Source organism: Cryphonectria parasitica, assembly GCF_011745365.1.
Source record: "Cryphonectria parasitica EP155 unplaced genomic scaffold M406scaffold_6, whole genome shotgun sequence".
Classification (NCBI taxonomy): Eukaryota; Fungi; Ascomycota; class Sordariomycetes; order Diaporthales; family Cryphonectriaceae; genus Cryphonectria; species Cryphonectria parasitica.
In genome coordinates this window covers 1,506,874-1,524,613 of record NW_024468914.1, presented here as the reverse complement: position 1 = coordinate 1,524,613, position 17,740 = coordinate 1,506,874, and the positions used below count along the sequence as shown (strand labels likewise).

The window sequence follows — 17,740 nt, the reverse complement described above, 5'->3', positions numbered from 1 at the left end:
GCGGTGTTGTCCTGACCAGTCCAAACGTGCGCTGACCATGGTTGTAAGCAGCGGAGGTTCGGGTAGATTTGTTATCTGGCTGTGGCCGTGTGGAGATTGTCTTGAGAAGTAGCTTGGATTATCACTTGATTGTTGAGTTGCTCTCATGTATTACCACCCCTGAGCCGTTGCGCTACAAGATGCAAGCTTGAGCTTCAGGTTCAATTGGCAAGCTGTGCAATTTGTTGCTGCCTAGCCACTCTCCATCATGGATGCTGTCTGGTCAATGTGTATCGCAGAGGCACTTGCCTAGCAGATTAGTGACGCAGGGGCAATCTATGCATAATTGTAGTACTCCGCACCTGTAAGCGCCTCAATGTAGTAGTTTGTCCCTTTGTGAATGGTCTGTTGTCAGCGCTATTCGAAAACAGGCAGCTCGTGACCAGTCTCCATGCCGACATACCCGAGCAGCTTGCGATGTTGCAGTTTTCCAAAAGACTACTTAGATCCTCTTATGCCAGATATTAATCAGGGAAACGCACGCACCACAGTACTGTCCACAGTACTCCTTTGTTCATAGTCGAAAAAGCGCTGACAAGTGAGAATGCAATCAGAAGATGAGAAGGGAGTGTCGACCTCCCCGCCTTCGGGCGGGCCACCACAGGCCGGGGATGTGGTCTTATCCAGCGATACTGGATACATCAGACCCCAGGCGCGGAAGCTACACGACCCGGACGTCACTTTCGAGGAGTATCACTACTATGCGCTTCAGACACGGGAGCTGGAGAGAAACGAACCCAGACCCAAGACCAACTGGCGAGAGATCATCCTGCGCGCGAAGCCCAAGACAGAGGGGCAGGAGGCAGAGACCGGCGACATAACGTCCAGCAATCTGAATTTTGCCAATCGCGCCAACCGCCTGGAGATCACCGATGAGGAGTGGTCAAATGCCTCGCGAGCGTTTCGTACAGCGTCCGCCGGCGCCTGTTTCTATCTCATCACAACTGACATCCTGGGGCCGTATGGTGTTGGTTTCGCCATGGGCGCTCTTGGCTGGATGCCGGGCATCATTCTGTACAGCGTCTTTGGCTTCATGGCTGGCTACGGTGGCTACCTGCTCTGGCACATCTTCCTGGGCCTCGACTCCTATCAATTCCCGTTAAGAAACTTTGGTGATCTTGGTTTCCGCCTTTACGGCGGGTGGGCACGACACATCCTCAACGTCCTTCAAGCATTGGCCTTGCTTCTTATCCTCGGGCAGGTAACCATACAAAACGGCCAGGCGTTGTCTCAAGTGTCCAAGTTCCGCATCTGCTATGCGGTCTGTCCCATCATCTTTGTTGCCGCTGGCTTTGCCCTGGGTCAGGTTCGCACGCTCCGCCGATTTGGACTCATTGCTAATCTGGCAATCTGGCTGAACCTCCTGGTCATCTTCATCACCATGGGCATCATGGCTCACAGCCCGCCTAACTTTGCCATCTCTGTTCTGGGCTCAGCAGGGGCTCTCGTCGACCCAGACTCCATCACACCCGATGCAAACGGCATTTATCCTCCTGTCAAACACTACAACTACCTGCCAGATCCCAGCAGCCTGACTGGGTCTCTAAACGGCCTCATGTCCGGTGTTCTTGCGTACGGTGGTGCTCAGCTGTTCATCGAATTCATGGCTGAGATGCGTCGACCCTATGACTTTTTGAAGGCCATGTGGGGAGCTCAATTCTTCATTTACAGTGTCTATAGTGAGTATTGCATGTCCTGCTCCGCCCTTGCTTTTTCTTTTCTTTCTTCAAATTGGCAACTGGTATTACTATTACTGGTTCAAGCACAGAATGAAAGACTCCTGACCACCCGACAGTGATATACGGTTGCTATGTCTACTACTTCCAGGGACAGTATGCATATCAGATCTCCTATCAAGGCGTATCTGCGTACGGCTTTCAGACTGCCGGCAATATGCTTGCATTCATCAGCGGCCTTATTGCCGCCGCGCTGTATGGAAACATCGGCATAAAGGTCTTTTATAATAATGTCTTGATGGACTTGTTCTCGGCTCCTCCTCTCACGACCAAATCCGGCAAGATCCTTTGGGCCATCATTGTTCCTATCTGGTGGTCCATCGCGTACATCATTGCGGCAGCCATCCCGGACTACTTTGGCTTCGTATCCGTGATCTCGTCGGCTACACTGTTGGAGTTCACGTACTGCTTTCCGCCCATGCTAGCTTTGGCTTACGATATCCAATTGAATGCCATCGTCGAAGGCGAGGGCTTTGATCCTGTGACAGGAGCAGTCATCCGCAAGGACAAGGGCCTGAAACGCTGGGTACGAGGATTTTTTCGTGGGAGGTGGTGGCTCAACATTCTGCATCTTCTCTATGCGTGTGGGGCTTGGGCCACAGCTGGTCTTGGTCTCTACGCTGCGATTGAAGGTAGGTCTATATTCCCCGTTGCACAATGAATACATCTGCTGACCGCTCTGAACAGGCATGATCGAGGCGTTTGAAAATCCTCAGCTAAACTCTTTCACATGCACCTCACCGTTGAATCTTAATGCCTAATGTGCAGTAGCTAGATATGATTAAGTGTCTGGTTTCTGTCTGCAATTACAATGTTGTAATTGCTAGATGACATCTCTGTGTCACCTTGATATAGTCCGCTATAGCCTAAAATAAATACATGGCTTGCGCACTAGGCCTCAAAGGAAACTCAGCGACCATATCACTCTAGGATCTTTGGATATACCATGCGTCTTGTGCTGACCTGGAAAATTGAGCAGCGCACCTGAGCAAATTCTCATTCATCGAGAGAACTTTCACAGGGCTCTGCTCCAGTATGATAGTTCCAATTATGCGGAAAATATGTGCCACATAATAATTTCGCCATCTGGGGTTTCCTTCATCTGACTCGGTTGAAAATGTAGATGATGAGTCTGAAATATATCGAATTCTCCTCAGTTTGCTTTGTACGTGTAACCAAGGTCTCTATAGTATGCACACGCCCCCAGGGGTGTGGGCCAGACGCGTCAGGAGGTTAGCGTGAATTAATCCCTGTCGGCATTCCGCCAAAATTACGTCGTTGCAGGGCAACTAAGGGAAAGCTCTCTCAACCCACACATCTTCTCACTGCTCTGGCAATTTTGTTGGCTGATTTTCTGCCATGCAATTACATCGCCAACAACAACACAGTGTAAAGCCACCACTTGGACTGACACCTTGACCTCTGCTCCTGCATTTACGACCGCTCATTGGACACCATTTACCAGAAATCACCCCACAAAATAAATCCATTGAGAATAGACCCAGGATACCCCGCCAAACCCCACCGGCCCAGCCTGCCTGCCCCCGACACCAGCCCGGAATCAAGACTTGCTGCCCTGCTCTCTCCATCGCATCGAATCCTTATTCCTTCGTATTACCTACGAAGTACTTGTATACAGCTTCTTGACGAACGCCAAGCACTCTCATCGACGAAGAGCGACCGGCTCCTTGTGGCTGTTGAGCATTGAGAGGGTTCCAATATTCTTTTTGACCTACAACAGCGACGATCCGCCCTTTGTATCCTCCTAGCACTTCCACCACCCTGCTCGCTACCATCAAACAATACCCACACCCTACTTCAAACCGTGTCTCTCGAGATGGCAGGCGAGGAGACCAACGTCAATGATGGCAGCCGTCTGCTCATCATATCCAACCGCCTCCCTTTGACCATCAAGCGCACTGACGATGGCCAGTACAACTTCTCAATGTCCTCGGGTGGTCTGGTCACAGGCCTGAGTGGCCTGTCCAAGACGATGACCTACGAGTGGTACGGATGGCCTGGGTTGCAGGTTCCAGAAGCAGAGGTTGACCTTATGAGGGAGAGGCTCAAGAAGGAGTGCGATGCCCATCCGGTCTTTGTCGACGATGACCTCGCAGACAAGCACTACAATGGCTTCTCCAGTACGTCTAACTATTTCTATTCTCTCCTTCATTCCTTGGGCTCTCCCCGCCCTTTTCCCCTGGTATTCTCGCAGCCACGTTAAGAGACGCCCTTTCCTCAATCTAACCGCTGTTTTCCTCCAGATGAGATCCTTTGGCCTCTCTTCCACTATCACCCCGGCGAGATCACCTTCGACGAGTCTGCATGGGCTGCCTACCACGAGGTCAACCAGCTCTTCGCCAAGACTGTTGCTGCAGATGTGCAGGACGGCGACATGATCTGGGTCCATGATTACCACCTCATGCTACTCCCCCAGATGCTGCGCGAGCTGATCGGCGAGTCCAAGAAGAATGTCAAGATCGGTTTCTTCCTACACACTCCCTTTCCCTCCTCCGAGGTTTACAGGATTGTCCCCATCCGCGAGGCCCTCCTCTATGGTGTTCTCCACTGCGACCTGATCGGCTTTCACACCTACGATTATGCCCGACACTTCCTCTCCTCCTGCAGCCGCATCCTCTCCACGCCCACCACCCCCAACGGCGTCGAGTTCAACGGCAAGTTCGTCACCGTGGGCGCGTTCCCCATCGGCATCGACCCCGAGAAGTTTGTTGAGGGCCTCAAGCAGCCCAAGGTGCAGGAGCGCATCGCCGCCCTGTCCCGCAAGTTTGAAGGCGTTAAGCTTATTGTTGGCGTTGACCGGCTTGACTACATCAAAGGCGTGCCGCAGAAGTTGCACGCGCTCGAGGTCTTCCTGACCGAGCATCCCGAGTGGATCGGCAAGATCGTGTTGGTCCAGGTGGCCGTGCCCTCTAGGCAGGATGTCGAGGAGTACCAGAACCTCCGAGCTGTGGTCAACGAGCTGGTCGGCCGGATCAACGGTCGTTTCGGCACCATCGAGTTCATGCCCATTCACTTCCTGCACCAGTCCGTCAGCTTCGATGAGCTGACTGCACTCTACGCCGTCAGCGACGTGTGCTTCGTCACCTCCACACGCGATGGCATGAACCTCGTCTCGTACGAATACATTGCCACGCAGCGCGAGCGCCACGGCTCACTAGTCCTGTCTGAGTTCACCGGTGCTGCCCAGTCGCTTTCGGGCAGTCTGATTGTTAACCCGTGGAACACGGAGGACATGGCCAATGCCATCCACGAGGCCGTCACCATGAGCGCAGAGCAGCGTGAGGCAAACTACAAAAAGCTCGAGAAGTATGTATTCAAGTACACGAGCGCATGGTGGGGCAAGCAGTTCGTCACTGAAATGAAGAGGCTCGATGCCAACGCGGGTGCCGGGAACGGGATCGGCAACGGCCCTCCAAAGATTCCACTCAAGGATAAGGTCGGCGGTGCTATCAAGAGCGCTGTAGATGCTGTGACGGGGCAAGAGACCAAGCTGGATGACGAGGCCGGAAAGGCTGAGGGGAGCGCTGCCACATAAATAGAGGGGCGTTCTTTGGGTGGACGGGGATAGAGCGGATTGTGCATGGCCGCGAATAGACTTATGGCGAAGTTGTTTAGCGGAGGCATCTGACAGCCGAGGCCGTGGCTGTGTGGATGGTCGGTCAATCCTGAAGAAGGCGACCTGGGTATCGGACGGGTTGGCATGAAGGGTATGGTATAGACAAGCATTTCTTACGTCTTAGGGTTTCTGTAGCATTGGAGTTGGACAAGTAAACATCTTTTTTCTCCCTCTTCCTCCCCCAGAATGTATATACGTCCGTAGTCCTAGTTTTGGGAACAGGGTATCTCCCCACTTACTCCTTGAATCGCAACTCCATTCTTGTTTGCGCAATGCTGCACTCTATACATGATTTTCCCCATTGAAGCGTGAAGGGACAGTTCCCCTGCTGGACTCACGCCATTCCATCCTCCAAACTAACTATCGCCTTTGAAGCAGAGTCATGATCACCTCCGTGCAGTCAACTCCTCCCATTGCACGCCTACCCACTCCTCCACATATCCAGCCTCGCCCTCCTCGACGTGTCTCGGGATGCAGTCCTTCTCACAGACAGCAACAATCACCGTACCCCAGTCCATCCCGTCCAGAACGCCGGCCTCCTCTTCGCTCTCCAGCTCAGCAATAGCCTGCGGCGTCATCTGCACTTCAAACACCCGCTCTGCCCCACACTGTCCACATCGCGGGAGGACGCGACCGGTGCCAGAGGCGGGGACGTCGTGGAGCTTCTTGCCCACTGCGTCGTTCTTGGAGTAGAGCAGCGGGGCGCCACCGAACTCGTATCGGATGCACTGGTCGGGGTTCTGGGCAAGGCGGTCGGCGAACTTCTGGAACGTGCTGTCTATGGATGACTCGAAGACGTCTTTATCCTCCTTGCCGCCGCCGCCGCCACCGGAGCCCGAGCCAGCGGTGCCGTCGTCGATGTCCATGCTGGTCGTGGAGATGTTCTGTGCCGGTAGCGGGAGCGGGTCGAGGGTTTCATAATCCGCTTCAGCCAGGTAGCTGACTGCATAGGGAGCCGGGAGGTCGGACTCTGGTGGCCATGGCTCGGGAGGGGGAGGGGGCCCAGCTGGTTTTGCTTGTGGATTGTTCAGGGAAACAGCCTTTGCAAACGTGTGAGGGAGGTCCGCTGCTGCATCTTCGGCCGGCTTTGGCTGCCTCTCTTTTTCTGACGGGGCTGATGAGCTGCCTGCGCTAAATGGGTTCGTTACAGCGCCCACAGCCGGCTTTGCAAAGGGGTTCGCCGCTGCGCCGCCCCCTCCCGGGGTGCTGCCGCCTGTCGCAAAAGGGTTCGCCTGTCCAGCAGAGCCACCAAAGGCGCCTTTCTGCACACCAAACAGAGCTTCGCCTAAACCTTTCTCCTTCTCTTTTCTCTCCGCCTCCTTCCTCTCCTTCTCAGCCCTGTCTCTCTCCTCACGCTCCCGCCTCTCTCTCGTCTTAGCAGCCGCATCTGCGGAGATGCGCGTTGCCCTCAGCACGCGGACACTGCCCTCCTTGCGCCTACATGTCTTTTTGCGGCAACTGAAGACATAGAGCCGCCTCTCGTGGCCTGGGAAACGGTCGGGTAGCTCGCCGTTGAGCTGAAGCAGCTGGACAAGGGGAGAAGAGCAGATCTTGCACTTGGCGTGCGTGTAGGATGGGGCTTGGGAGGTGAGCCATTCCTGTGTGAGAGAGACAAAAGAACTCGTCAGTCAATCTATACGTGTAGATGCATTGGCTAAGGAAAGAACAAGAGACATCATACTGGTCGTCCGCCAAGTCGACTTATCGTCTCGCCATTGGCGTCTTTGGATGCGTAGCCCAACAGGACATCCGTCTCGGTGTAATCTTGATCGTCGTCCAGCGAGTCGTCACTATCGTAGGGCGCCATCTTGTTTCAGGAAGCCCAACAGTGTGTGCGGGGAATATTTGGCCCTGTCAGAGATACGCTGAAGCTGTGATGTTGGGGAGGGGGGGGGAGGTGGGCGAAATTTAAGTTGTCTTGGTTGGAGTTTTGACGCACTGCGAGGTTCAACTTTTAAGTGGGGCATATATCCTTACATATCACTGATAAGCATCTGGTCATGGGCATGGCACGAGCCAAGTCGATCTTCTCTGTACTCTGTAAAACGTTGGTTCTCTAGACAATATACCACCCCGACCCATTTTTTTTCTTCATGTTATGGACATTTGATATGAACGCCATGCCTCTACAGTGGTATCTTGTCTCTTTGATGTACACACATGCCTATCGTGAATCCATGCCTTTACATCCCATCATCCGGCCCGTCCATGCCCGGCCCAGGGCCGCCTTGCCGTCCCATCTGTCTGGCCTTGAGCAGCTCATCGCACAACAGCAGGTTGGATGCGATCCCTGAGCTGGATGCGATACAGTTCCGCAGGACACGGAAGGAATCGTAGACACCCTCCAGAGTAGGATCCATGGGCTCGCCAGTAGACAGGTCCAAACCGACGACGGCACCCTCAGCGTGCTCGTCTTGAAGGGCAGCCACTGTGGAACACGGATCAGTAAGTGTGAGGTTGATGTTAGGCAGCCCTGTATGAAAAGGAATGGTGGAGGTATACTTACGTGCATCTTGAATGTCATGCCCGGCATTTGCTGCCAACGTCTTGGGAATGACCAGCAGGGCATCGGCAAATGCCTCCACACCCCACTTCGCCTTGCCCTTGACTGTCTTCGCAAATGCATCGCTCTTCAGGTGGGCGGCACACGCGACCTGGAATGCGCCACCACCGGGCACCACGCTCTTGTCCACAATCATGTTGTACACGCTTCGAAGACCATCCCTCACGGCGTCTGTAACCTGCGTGATGGTGTGTGCATTGGGGCCCTTGATCAGCAAGGTGACCGACTTGGGCTCCTTGACTTCCTCGATGAAGGTGTACTTCTCCTCGCCCAGGGTCTGTTCGTACACCAGCCCTGCCCATCCCAGCACGTCCGGTGACAGGTCATCGACACTGTTCTGTGCGATGCCGCCGCAGATAAGCTGTAGTCGCTCCATGTTTCTCCGCTTTGCCCGGCGCAGCGCGAGGATGCCGTTCTTGGCCAAGACGTCGAGCGACAGCGGGTCGATGCCCTTCTGGTTGATGATGACAAAGTTCTTTTTGGGGTCATTACCGCAGACCTCCTTTTTGAGCTCGACAATCTTCTTCAGCTTGGAGTCCACGAAGCGGCGCTCGCTCTCGACCAGCTTCTCGCGCTGGTCGGCAGAGGAGTAGAAGAAGCCCGAGTTGATCTCGCTCTTCTCGTACTCCAGGCTGACGTTCAGTGTGAGGATGTAGGCATTCTCCACCCTCTTGGGCATGTCAGGGTGCCTCGCACCGTGGTCCAGCGCCAGGCCCTTGATCAGCTGTGTGTCGGAGGCAGTGCGGTGCTGCATCTTCATGATCTCCACCATGTGCAGGTCGGGTTTCGCAGGTGCCTGATAAATGGCCAGCACGGCGTCGACGATATCGGGGGTCAGCATGTTCGCCAGGGTGGCGTTCAGCTTGGTCGCGAGGGACGTCCGAGCAACATTCAGCAACAGCTCGCGGTCCACCTCTTTCGACAGCTTGAACGAGTCGAGGAACTTGAGGGCCTCGTTCTTGGCAATCTCGAAGCCGTCGGTGACGATGCGGGGGTGAAGACCCTCGCTGATGTAACGGTCGGCCTGCTTCAGGAGCTCTCCGACGAGAAGCACGACGGAGGTGGTGCCGTCGCCGCAGATATCGTCCTGGGCTGTGGCGGCGCGGGCGATCATGACGGCGGTGGGGTTCTGTATCTGCATCTCGCGGAGGAGAACGTTGCCATCCTTGGTGAGCTTGATCTGGCCTGCGCCATCGACGAGCCTGTCAAACAAGACAAGGCAAGAGACGTCAGCCTTTGCTCTAATAGCTTCAAAAAGGTGGGGGAATGGGAACCGTACATCTTTATCGTGCCCAAAGGTCCCAGGTTGGACTTCAGGACATCCTGAAGACCCTCACCAGCGCTGATATTAACCTTGAGAGCCTCGCCCCGCCGCTATCATCACATTACCAGTCAGCTCGTGTACAACTTTCAGGCCTGGTTTTGAGGAGGGGCAAGCCGCAGCACGGTGGTGAGGTCGTACCCTTGACTCGGCCTTGGGGTTGAGAAGCTGTGCCGCAGACATCTTATCTCAGTACTGTCAGGGTTATTCAAAAGAGAGGACGAAATGACCTTGCGAGTGTCGGATGAGGTCAAGGGGTGGTGTAAGGTGTCCTCGTATGGCTGTGTGGGAGGTGAGGTGGACGTGTCTATGGAGGGACGTGCCTGAAGCTTGTTCCCTCCTCGCGATATCCTTAGAAATTTTGGGATGCTCTGCCGGCAGGCTAACCCAGCTGGCTGCTAATCGTGTCGCGACCAGGGGGGGCAGTATCCGTGGGGTGGAGGGAGGGGCCCATGGAGGGGCACAAGTTCCACTAGCTTTGCAAGCCAAAGGGTTAAGTTTATCAGAGGTGTCAGGGTTACGGATGTTCTGCACAGGGGGCAGCACAGGGGGAAGCTTAGACCCCTTTTAGGCGGTTCGGGGCCCTGGAGCAAACAGCCAAAGACGGCAACAGGGCAACGGGCGGTGGACTGCCTGATAACATATACTCTTGGACACGCTGTCCTAGACACACATCAATAAGTACTTGTCATCCTGAATGCCTGCATATCCCAGATCCAGGGTCCCACGCATGCGACGCGCACCCTTGGTTGCGACATCGTCAGGCCAGCTTGAACAGCCCAGTCTGTCTGCAATTTCAGGAGATTCTTCTCTCATTCCCTCTTTCTTCTCACACCGAACAAATCAGCACCAGACTTCGTGTCATGCCACCTTGCATCTTCACTCGTCCTGAGGACTTCTCTGCATCGTTTTAGGGGAGGGTCTGCCGTTGTTGTAGTAGTATTATATCCGAGTGTCTTTCGGGGGATCGTTGATATTGTGTCTCGGATTCATTGTTGTTCTTATTCTTTTGCTGCACCACAAGTCCTGCGTCTATATAGCAGGACTATCTCACCGCCAAACATCGTCCCCATTCCTGTCTTTCCAATCGCATCCCAGAACACTGTGTCCGAACGATGAGGTGGCTTGACAGCATCAAGGCCGCCATCCCAGGCCTGCTGGCCTCTCCAGGCGCTCAAGATGGTGCTTCATCTCAGACAGTGCTGGAAGATGCTCCCAGCAGTATTCGACAGGTGGCTATTATAGGTGAGCACTCTCGTCTTTCTTCATCAGATCATGCTTTCATACATATGTATATGCTGTGGGCAGACCCTGTAGGGTCAGCTCGGCCAGGTTCTAGAGGATGATGCGCTGGCTCCTTTTTGTTATAAGCCACTCCTATGCTTGGGTTTCTCTCGTCTACTTGTATCTATCATATTGTCACCATTTTCCAGGGTCCTGTAGCTCATGTCCTCTTGCCCGTCTGTTTCTTTCATTCTTTTCCGTCTTATCCGGCCGCCGCTGACGTTAAAGAATAGGCGCCGGCGCAGCTGGCTCATCTGCGGCTTTCCACCTATCCAGGTATGCTGCCGCAGAGGGTGTCGACGTGAATATCACTCTATTCGAAAAGACAGGCCACATTGGCGGCCGCTCACTCACCGTCGATGCCTATGGCAACGCCTCCGAGCCCGTCGAACTCGGCGCCTCCATTTTTGTTGAGGCAAACCAGATCCTCTGGAACGCGTCGCAGCTGTTTGGACTCGAGCTCAGAGATCCTTACACCAGCGCAGACCGCCTCACCGCCATCTGGGATGGCGACGAATTTGTCTTCGAGACGTCCGCCGCCTCCTCGTGGTGGTGGGATATGGCTAAGCTTGTCTGGAAGTATCGCCTCGCGCCGTACTACGCCCAGAAGCTGATGCAGAACACCGTCGCTACTTTTCTCAAGCTCTACGAAGAGCCCTACTTCCCCTTCAGGTCTCTTAGCACACGCGCATTCGAGCTCGACCTGGCCAAGGTGACGGGTGTCACGGGCCAGCAGTTCCTGGAGGACAACGGCATCTCGTCCGCATTTGCAAAAGACATCGTTCAGGCTGCAACAAGAGTCAACTATGCTTCGAACCTAGATGCCATTCACGGCCTTGACACGATGGTCTCGATGGCTCCTGAGGGCGCAAAGGCCGTGCTGGGCGGGAACTGGCGGATTTTTGACCACATGGTCGCCGCGAGTGGTGCGCAGATTGCTCTCAACACATCAGTGTCTTCTATCGCTCTGGGCACGAAGACCGGTGCTGCCCATCCGAAATACCTCATCAACACCAAATCTGTCGGCAACACGGCCGAGGTCCCAGCGGGCGTAGCCTTTGACAATGTTATCATCGCCGCCCCTTATCAGTTCACCAACATCGATGCTCCTTCCGAGGTCTTGCAGACCACTATCGACAAGGTTCCCTACGTGAAGCTGCACGTCACGCTTTTTGCCTCGCCGTTCGCCATCAGTCCGGCATTCCTGGGCTTGCAACCCGGTGCCAAAGTGCCAACCACCGTGCTGACCACCTATGCCCCAACCGCAGATGGCTCGTCCGGGCTAGAAGGTGCTGGCAAGACAGGTTTCTTCTCCGTGAGCACCCTGCGCACCATCACCAACCCGAAGAGCGGCAAGGAGGAGGTGTTGTACAAGATCTTTTCGCCCATGGAGGTCACACCCGAGTTCCTCTCCTCCCTCCTCGGTGTCGATGTTCCCAGGACTTTTGCCGGCACCATACCAGCCCAAGAAGGGGATGAAGAGACGATTGTTGAGCCGGTCTCGTGGTACTATCCTCACGTGTTTTATTCCTATCCCAAGGCCCTTCCCCGAGTGACATTCCAGGACCCCATCCTAGGCAATGGTGTTTACTACACCTCAGGCATGGACAGCTTCATCTCCACCATGGAGACGAATGCGCTGATGGGCAAGAATGTCGCGCGCTTGATTGTCGATGATATACTCGGCCTTAGCACGGGAAACCCCCTGGATACCGGAGAGGTGGAGGAGAGCATGATGAACGATGAGGAAGTTGTCAAGGACGAAGAACCTGCCGGCTCACAGGCCAAGATCGATGAGCTTTAAGCAGCACCAGCAACGTGGGCCAGGCAGGTGTTGCCCTTATGTGCGAGTCCGCAGCATCGAAAGACTGCGAAGATGGTATTACCATTCTTCGAAAACTCATATGTCGGCGGTGATGTGACTCCAGTCAGTGCATGTCGAGCTTGACCAGCTCGCAAGCAAACCTCAAATAATGTGCATTACAAGCCGCAGGCGATGAAACACGGGAATACGACTTTGGTTTACTGTTGTATATTTTGTGCATCGTATCATCAGTCATCAGTCATCGAATTCAGCTCAAGGTCATAGTTTTACATCTTGATATGGTTAGAAACAAAAATAACACATATTCGCTCTCTTTAATCCCCATTAAAGATGGATTGTATCTCTCGGCGAGACCAGTTTCACCCTGGAGCAAACCAAAACAGGAAAAAAACTCAGCCCACCACCCCATGTGGGCGGGCGCCCTCTGCCTCATGGACGGCTCTCACTGCATCCTGCACCTCCCATCTTCGGTGCCCGGCCAAGCTGTATGGCAAACTCCTCTGGATCAGGTGGGCCCTGCCAGGCGAGAACATGTGTCTCGTGACCAGGTGACCTGGGCAACGTGGCCTCAGAGGGATGCTCGACCGTGATCAAAATGTTGCTGTCGAACCGTTTCCTATTCCCCTGCTTCTTCGTTGTACTTCGGAGAGGAACAGCGATTTGTTGCTTGCGCTTCTGGGTGGACTGGAAGCAACCCATCTTATCCACATCAAAGTGTAGCCGAGTGATAAAGTAAGTGTGTTTCCTGCTCAGTTAGTAGCGTTGATGTAAGCGTTCAGTCTAAGGGAACGATAGAAAACTGAGCAATATCGCGGACGGTCGGCGAGGGCTACGTTTTCAAATAACAAGAAGAAATTCGGTGCATCCCGTCCTCACAACCAAACAATGTTTATCATGGAAGTGATTACCTGCAATGGACTGTTTCAATATAATACAAGCAGCCAAACAGCACGACAATCTCTAAAGGAGACTTAAAGACGACAGTGCTTTCAGATCCTATACACCATAATGGTGATACAGTCGGAAGTGTTGCAGCAGCGTTACGTTGCGCAAATCAGAACCTCAACCCACAGACCTATGTCAGGCTAAGAATTTCACTCTTACAATTGAGTTGTGTAAGAATGGGAATGGCGAACCATGCAGTATGACAAACTCTTAGTATTGGGGTTCAAACAGTCAGACAGAGACTTGACTAATAAAAGATTGTTTGTCATTGTTAATAGAGATACACAAAGAATTCTCTTCGCTTCGAATATCGAGCTTTTATTAGTCAAGTATGCTGGACCAAGATTATCCATGTAGTTGTATAAATCAGGCCACCCAGACACAGAAATACCCGTGAACCATTTGCAGGAGCAAACATTGCTTGCGCTGCTGCACCGTATGCCTGCATCCAGCGAGTTGCAACACTTGCGGTATGAACATGTGACCAGGAACTTGGTCTCTGTATTTCCAAAGAAGTGCTGTAGCAGGTCTCTAATGTAACAACTTAACCCTTCCTGAGTACACCTGATCAGCTGTCATGCCTGTGTGCTTTCTTCTATTGAGGCTGAAGCTGTTCCGAGTGATCCGCAGGCTGTTTTGCTCATAAGGGCCTAGAAGTCCTCAGAAGAAGATTTGGGCTAGGATGTATTGAGGAGGATAAATGACAATATTGTGAAGAGGAAAAGTTGAAAGTTGAGGGAAAGGTGAAAAGAAAAATAACAAAAAGTGCTTTGGGGAGGCGAGGTAATTAAGACGTGACAATGAACAAGTCTGTCTTGGTCACGCTTCGTTTGATTGTTCAGTTGAGGAAGCTGCATGGTAGAGGAAAGTCCCTGACACAGAAATTCACAAAGGACTACTTCATGTGCGTAAAGGGCCATACAGAGACAATTTCTGCGAAGCAAACAAGAGGGAAAATCACTGAATACTTACTGAGGCTTACTGTCTGGAGCGCTTGGTGATAATGCCATGACCTGGGCTGATCCCTGGCGGTTCTTTCTGTTACTAAGCCACAACAAGCTTAGGGGGAGGCCTGCAGCCTGGCCCATGCGTCATGTGGGGGTTTGTGGCAAGCACAGATTGCGGCGTGTCCCACCCCAAAACCAGAAAGCCTAAGAGATGATCTGATGACGCCAGTCGACAGTCACTTTCCCTTTCACGAGACAGTACAGGGCTACAACTGTCCCTCATCACCATTTCTTCCCTTTCCCATCTCCTCGACCCAGGACGGAGCAACCAGGTTTCCATACCCTGTCTCCCCATCTCTCCTCCTCATCCTTTCAGATCTTGACGCATTTTATTTTGTTCTCCTGTCTCTGGTCCATGCTAATAGCTCAAAATGTTTGTTCTTCGAAACGGTAAGCCAAAACTCCAAATGCCTTTCGTTGCCCCGCCAACTTCAGGTGCAACCCGCACTCTCCCCCAGCTTTCCCCTCTGGGCAGGACCTCTCTTTTTTGGGTCGGCCGTCAGTCAAGTCGAGTTTTCACCTGGGGGCCAGTCTGTTCCTTCTCTGTCCTCGCCCAATTTTACTGATCTCTAATTGTTTCACAGTCAGCAAGCTCATCTTCGGTGCGGCTGGCGCTGAGTCCATGATCGAACTGCCCCAAGGCCAACTTTACCTCGTCCGCCCCCTCTCCCCCAAGGGTTACTCTGAACTTATTTTCAAAGACGCCGCCGCTCGCATTCGCAGAACTGCTCAGGATTTTCAGTACCAGCTTGTCGTCCAGCGCGTTTACGAGGAGGGCGAGGCTGATCTACTTGCCGAGGAGGAGGGGGAAGACGCTGCGATCGACGCCCTTGCCTCGGATCGTGATGAGAAGACCTTTCTACTCGACGAGGCCCTACACTTCCGCGTCAAGAACAGGGAGGGATCATCCGACAAGGTCCTGTGCTGGAAGGACTTGAGCGGTGATGCTGGCGACGTCTTCGAGTACGTTTGCGACGCGTCCGTTTCTGCGGCCCAGATCGAGCAGTTCGAGCTTGTCGCCAAGCAGTGCCAGTACGAGCGGAAGTACCGCAAGCCTTTTACCACCGCATCCAACGAGGACCTCGAGCAATTCGAATTCGACGAGCAGCCCATCCCTCAGGCTAGCCCCATTCACAGCCCCACGCTCGCACGATCTATCGACTCGATCGACCAGATGCATCTGAATAAGCCCGCCGCCGCTACAGCCAACACTAGTACCAAGAGGGGGAAGCTGCCTGAGGAGGATGAGCAATTCGATACACCCTCTGGAGTCCGAAATGTTGGCCCTCCCAAGTCAATTGCCGCACCCGAGGCCAGAGAGCTGCTAGCTGCCGAGAATGCAGAGCTACACTTTTTCGACTTTCCCTCTGGGGCGTTCGTGTTGCAGGACGAGTCTGTCACCGCGATCGTGACCGAGGTCGGTGACTGGCAGTATTGGCTTTCGGTCCAGGGAAAAAATAATCGAGACTGGCTGGGCATTCCAGTCATTGCCGATATCAATCCCGTCTTCAACTTTGAGTACCTGTCTTTCATCTTCAACCAATTTTCCGACGATGGGTCCGCCTACTCGTGGCTTCTTCGATTCAAGGACCACCAGACTTTGGAGCGCTTCCAGGAAGGTCTGCTGCGCTCCCTCTGGGAGCAGTTGAACGAGGTCAAGTGGACCAAGGTGAAGGAGGTTGAGCGCGACTATGTCGCGGAGGCCTTCAACGACATCACCATGGAAGATGCGCCACCTCTCGAGGAGGAAGAGTCAGAGGAGCATACCGCCGACGAGGAAGAGGAAGAAGAAGAAGAGGACGACGACAGCCCCCGGAGTGAGCACTATGATACCGACGAGGACGAGGAGGATGTCGAAACGCAACCCAAGGACAAGGAGACCAACAGCGCGATTGCTGTGGGCTACAAACACGATCGATCCTTTGTTGTCCGCGGCTCGAAGATCGGTGTTTTCAGGCACACTCCAAACAACAAGCTGGAGTTCAGCACCAACATCTCTAAGGTCGAAACTCCAACAGGCACGTTGTTCTCTCCCAAGAAGGTCATGCTCCACAACGAGGACAACAACATGATCCTGCAGAACGATGCGGACCCCAACAAGCTCTATCGTATGGATCTCGAGTACGGCAAGGTTGTGGACGAGTGGCAGGTACACGAGGATATTCCCGCCATCACCTTCGCCCCGGAAAACAAGTTTGCGCAAATGACCTCGGAGCCTACCTTCCTGGGCATCAGCCGCAATGCCCTCTACCGCGTTGACCCTCGCCTCTCCGGCAACAAGCTTGTGGACAGCCAGCTGAAGCAGTACGTTTCCAAGAACGATTTCTCCTCTGTCGCGACCACCGAGAAGGGCCACATCGCTGTAGCCTCCAACAAGGGTGACATTCGTCTGTTCGACCGATTGGGCATTAATGCCAAGACGCACATTCCGGCGCTGGGTGAGCCCATCATCGGTTTGGATGTGTCTGCCGACGGCCGCTGGGTGCTCGCAACCTGCCGCACCTACCTACTTCTCATTGATGCTCTGCAGAAATCGGGCAAGAACGAGGGCAAGCTCGGCTTTGAGAAGCCGTTCGCTGCTGACTCCAAGCCCCAGCCGCGCCGGCTGGCCCTCACTCCCGAGCACGTTGCACAATTTGCCTACGAGACCGGCAAGGGTGTGTCGTTTACCCCAGCTAAATTCAACGCGGGCGAGGGTCAAGAAGAGACATCTATCATCTCTGCCACGGGCCCATACGTCATCGAGTGGAACCTGAAGAGGGTTGTTCAGGGACACAAGGCGCCCTACATGATCAAGCGCTACTCCGATGTGGTCAAGGCTGATGATTTCCGCTTTGGTTCCGACAAGAATGTCATCTACGCCCTACCAAACGAGGTCAACATGATTCCCAAGGAAAAACTAAAGAGACCGACGCGGCAATCAATCATGGGTCCGGGGGGTAGGAGGAGCGGTGCGACAGGTGGAGCATACAGCACGCCGCGGAAAGGTGCTGCCGGCCGGCTGAGACGAGAAGACGTCGTCAACTCGCCTTACTAAAAGCTTTGTGGACTTGGAAGACATTCTCCCCATATCCAGAGCATCTGGCTCATTCTACTTGAAGTGGCGTGAGGTGTTAGATGAGAGACAAGCACTCACCAAAGTGCTGATGCGACTATGGTTTGACCTTTCTGCTTCGCTGTGCGATTTTGATGGCCTTTATTTTCTGCCCTAGATACCTCCCCCTCGCGAGTGCGCGCGATTATTTCTGTTTTTGGCCTGAGATTAAGCCTCTTTCTTTGTTTCTTTCCGTTTCCATACGAGCTGCCTAGGGAAGCATGGAGCTTACCCAATTAGCTAGGGATGGGAAATCGGCAATGTTGGCGGCCTGTGTTACATGTACGTA

At 53.7% G+C, this 17,740-nt stretch overlaps 5 protein-coding genes across 5 annotated transcripts; 3 read left to right on the top strand and 2 right to left on the bottom strand.

The window, feature by feature from the left end:
* Positions 1–247: 247 nt before the first annotated feature.
* M406DRAFT_347157 (uncharacterized protein) lies at positions 248–2,680 on the top strand (the record flags this gene model as incomplete). Its single annotated transcript, XM_040922261.1, has 4 exons — positions 248–267; positions 667–1,718; positions 1,835–2,407; positions 2,463–2,680. 4 exons carry the CDS (start codon positions 248–250, stop codon positions 2,534–2,536), a joined length of 1,719 nt encoding a protein of 572 aa, XP_040774421.1. The 3' UTR covers positions 2,537–2,680.
* Positions 2,681–3,154: 474 nt separating this feature from the next.
* On the top strand, positions 3,155–5,683 carry M406DRAFT_99690 (family 20 glycosyltransferase). Its single transcript, XM_040926465.1, has 3 exons — positions 3,155–3,916; positions 4,040–5,179; positions 5,215–5,683. The coding sequence occupies exons 1-3, from the start codon at positions 3,613–3,615 to the stop codon at positions 5,229–5,231; spliced, it is 1,461 nt and encodes a 486-aa protein (XP_040774420.1). The 5' UTR covers positions 3,155–3,612; the 3' UTR covers positions 5,232–5,683.
* M406DRAFT_293149 (uncharacterized protein) lies at positions 5,655–7,219 on the bottom strand (the record flags this gene model as incomplete). Its single annotated transcript, XM_040919070.1, has 2 exons — positions 5,655–7,010; positions 7,094–7,219. The coding sequence occupies 2 exons, from the start codon at positions 7,217–7,219 to the stop codon at positions 5,799–5,801; spliced, it is 1,338 nt and encodes a 445-aa protein (XP_040774419.1). The 3' UTR covers positions 5,655–5,798.
* A 228-nt stretch (positions 7,220–7,447) lies between these two features.
* M406DRAFT_279569 (T-complex protein 1 subunit zeta) lies at positions 7,448–9,479 on the bottom strand (the record flags this gene model as incomplete). Its single annotated transcript, XM_040918385.1, has 4 exons — positions 7,448–7,840; positions 7,919–9,177; positions 9,255–9,349; positions 9,438–9,479. 4 exons carry the CDS (start codon positions 9,477–9,479, stop codon positions 7,596–7,598), a joined length of 1,641 nt encoding a protein of 546 aa, XP_040774418.1. The 3' UTR covers positions 7,448–7,595.
* A 932-nt stretch (positions 9,480–10,411) lies between these two features.
* On the top strand, positions 10,412–12,384 carry M406DRAFT_331976 (Prenylcysteine oxidase; the record flags this gene model as incomplete). Its single annotated transcript, XM_040920688.1, has 2 exons — positions 10,412–10,541; positions 10,814–12,384. The coding sequence occupies 2 exons, from the start codon at positions 10,412–10,414 to the stop codon at positions 12,382–12,384; spliced, it is 1,701 nt and encodes a 566-aa protein (XP_040774417.1).
* Positions 12,385–17,740: the final 5,356 nt, after the last annotated feature.

Excerpts from the sequence above, each read along its gene's own strand:
- M406DRAFT_99690 (XM_040926465.1), top strand. The coding sequence starts at position 3,613 with ATGGCAGGCGAGGAGACCAACGTCAATGATGGCAGCCGTCTGCTCATC. Across the intron at positions 3,917-4,039 it reads GCACTACAATGGCTTCTCCA|ATGAGATCCTTTGGCCTCTC; the intron begins GTACGTCTAACT and ends GTTTTCCTCCAG.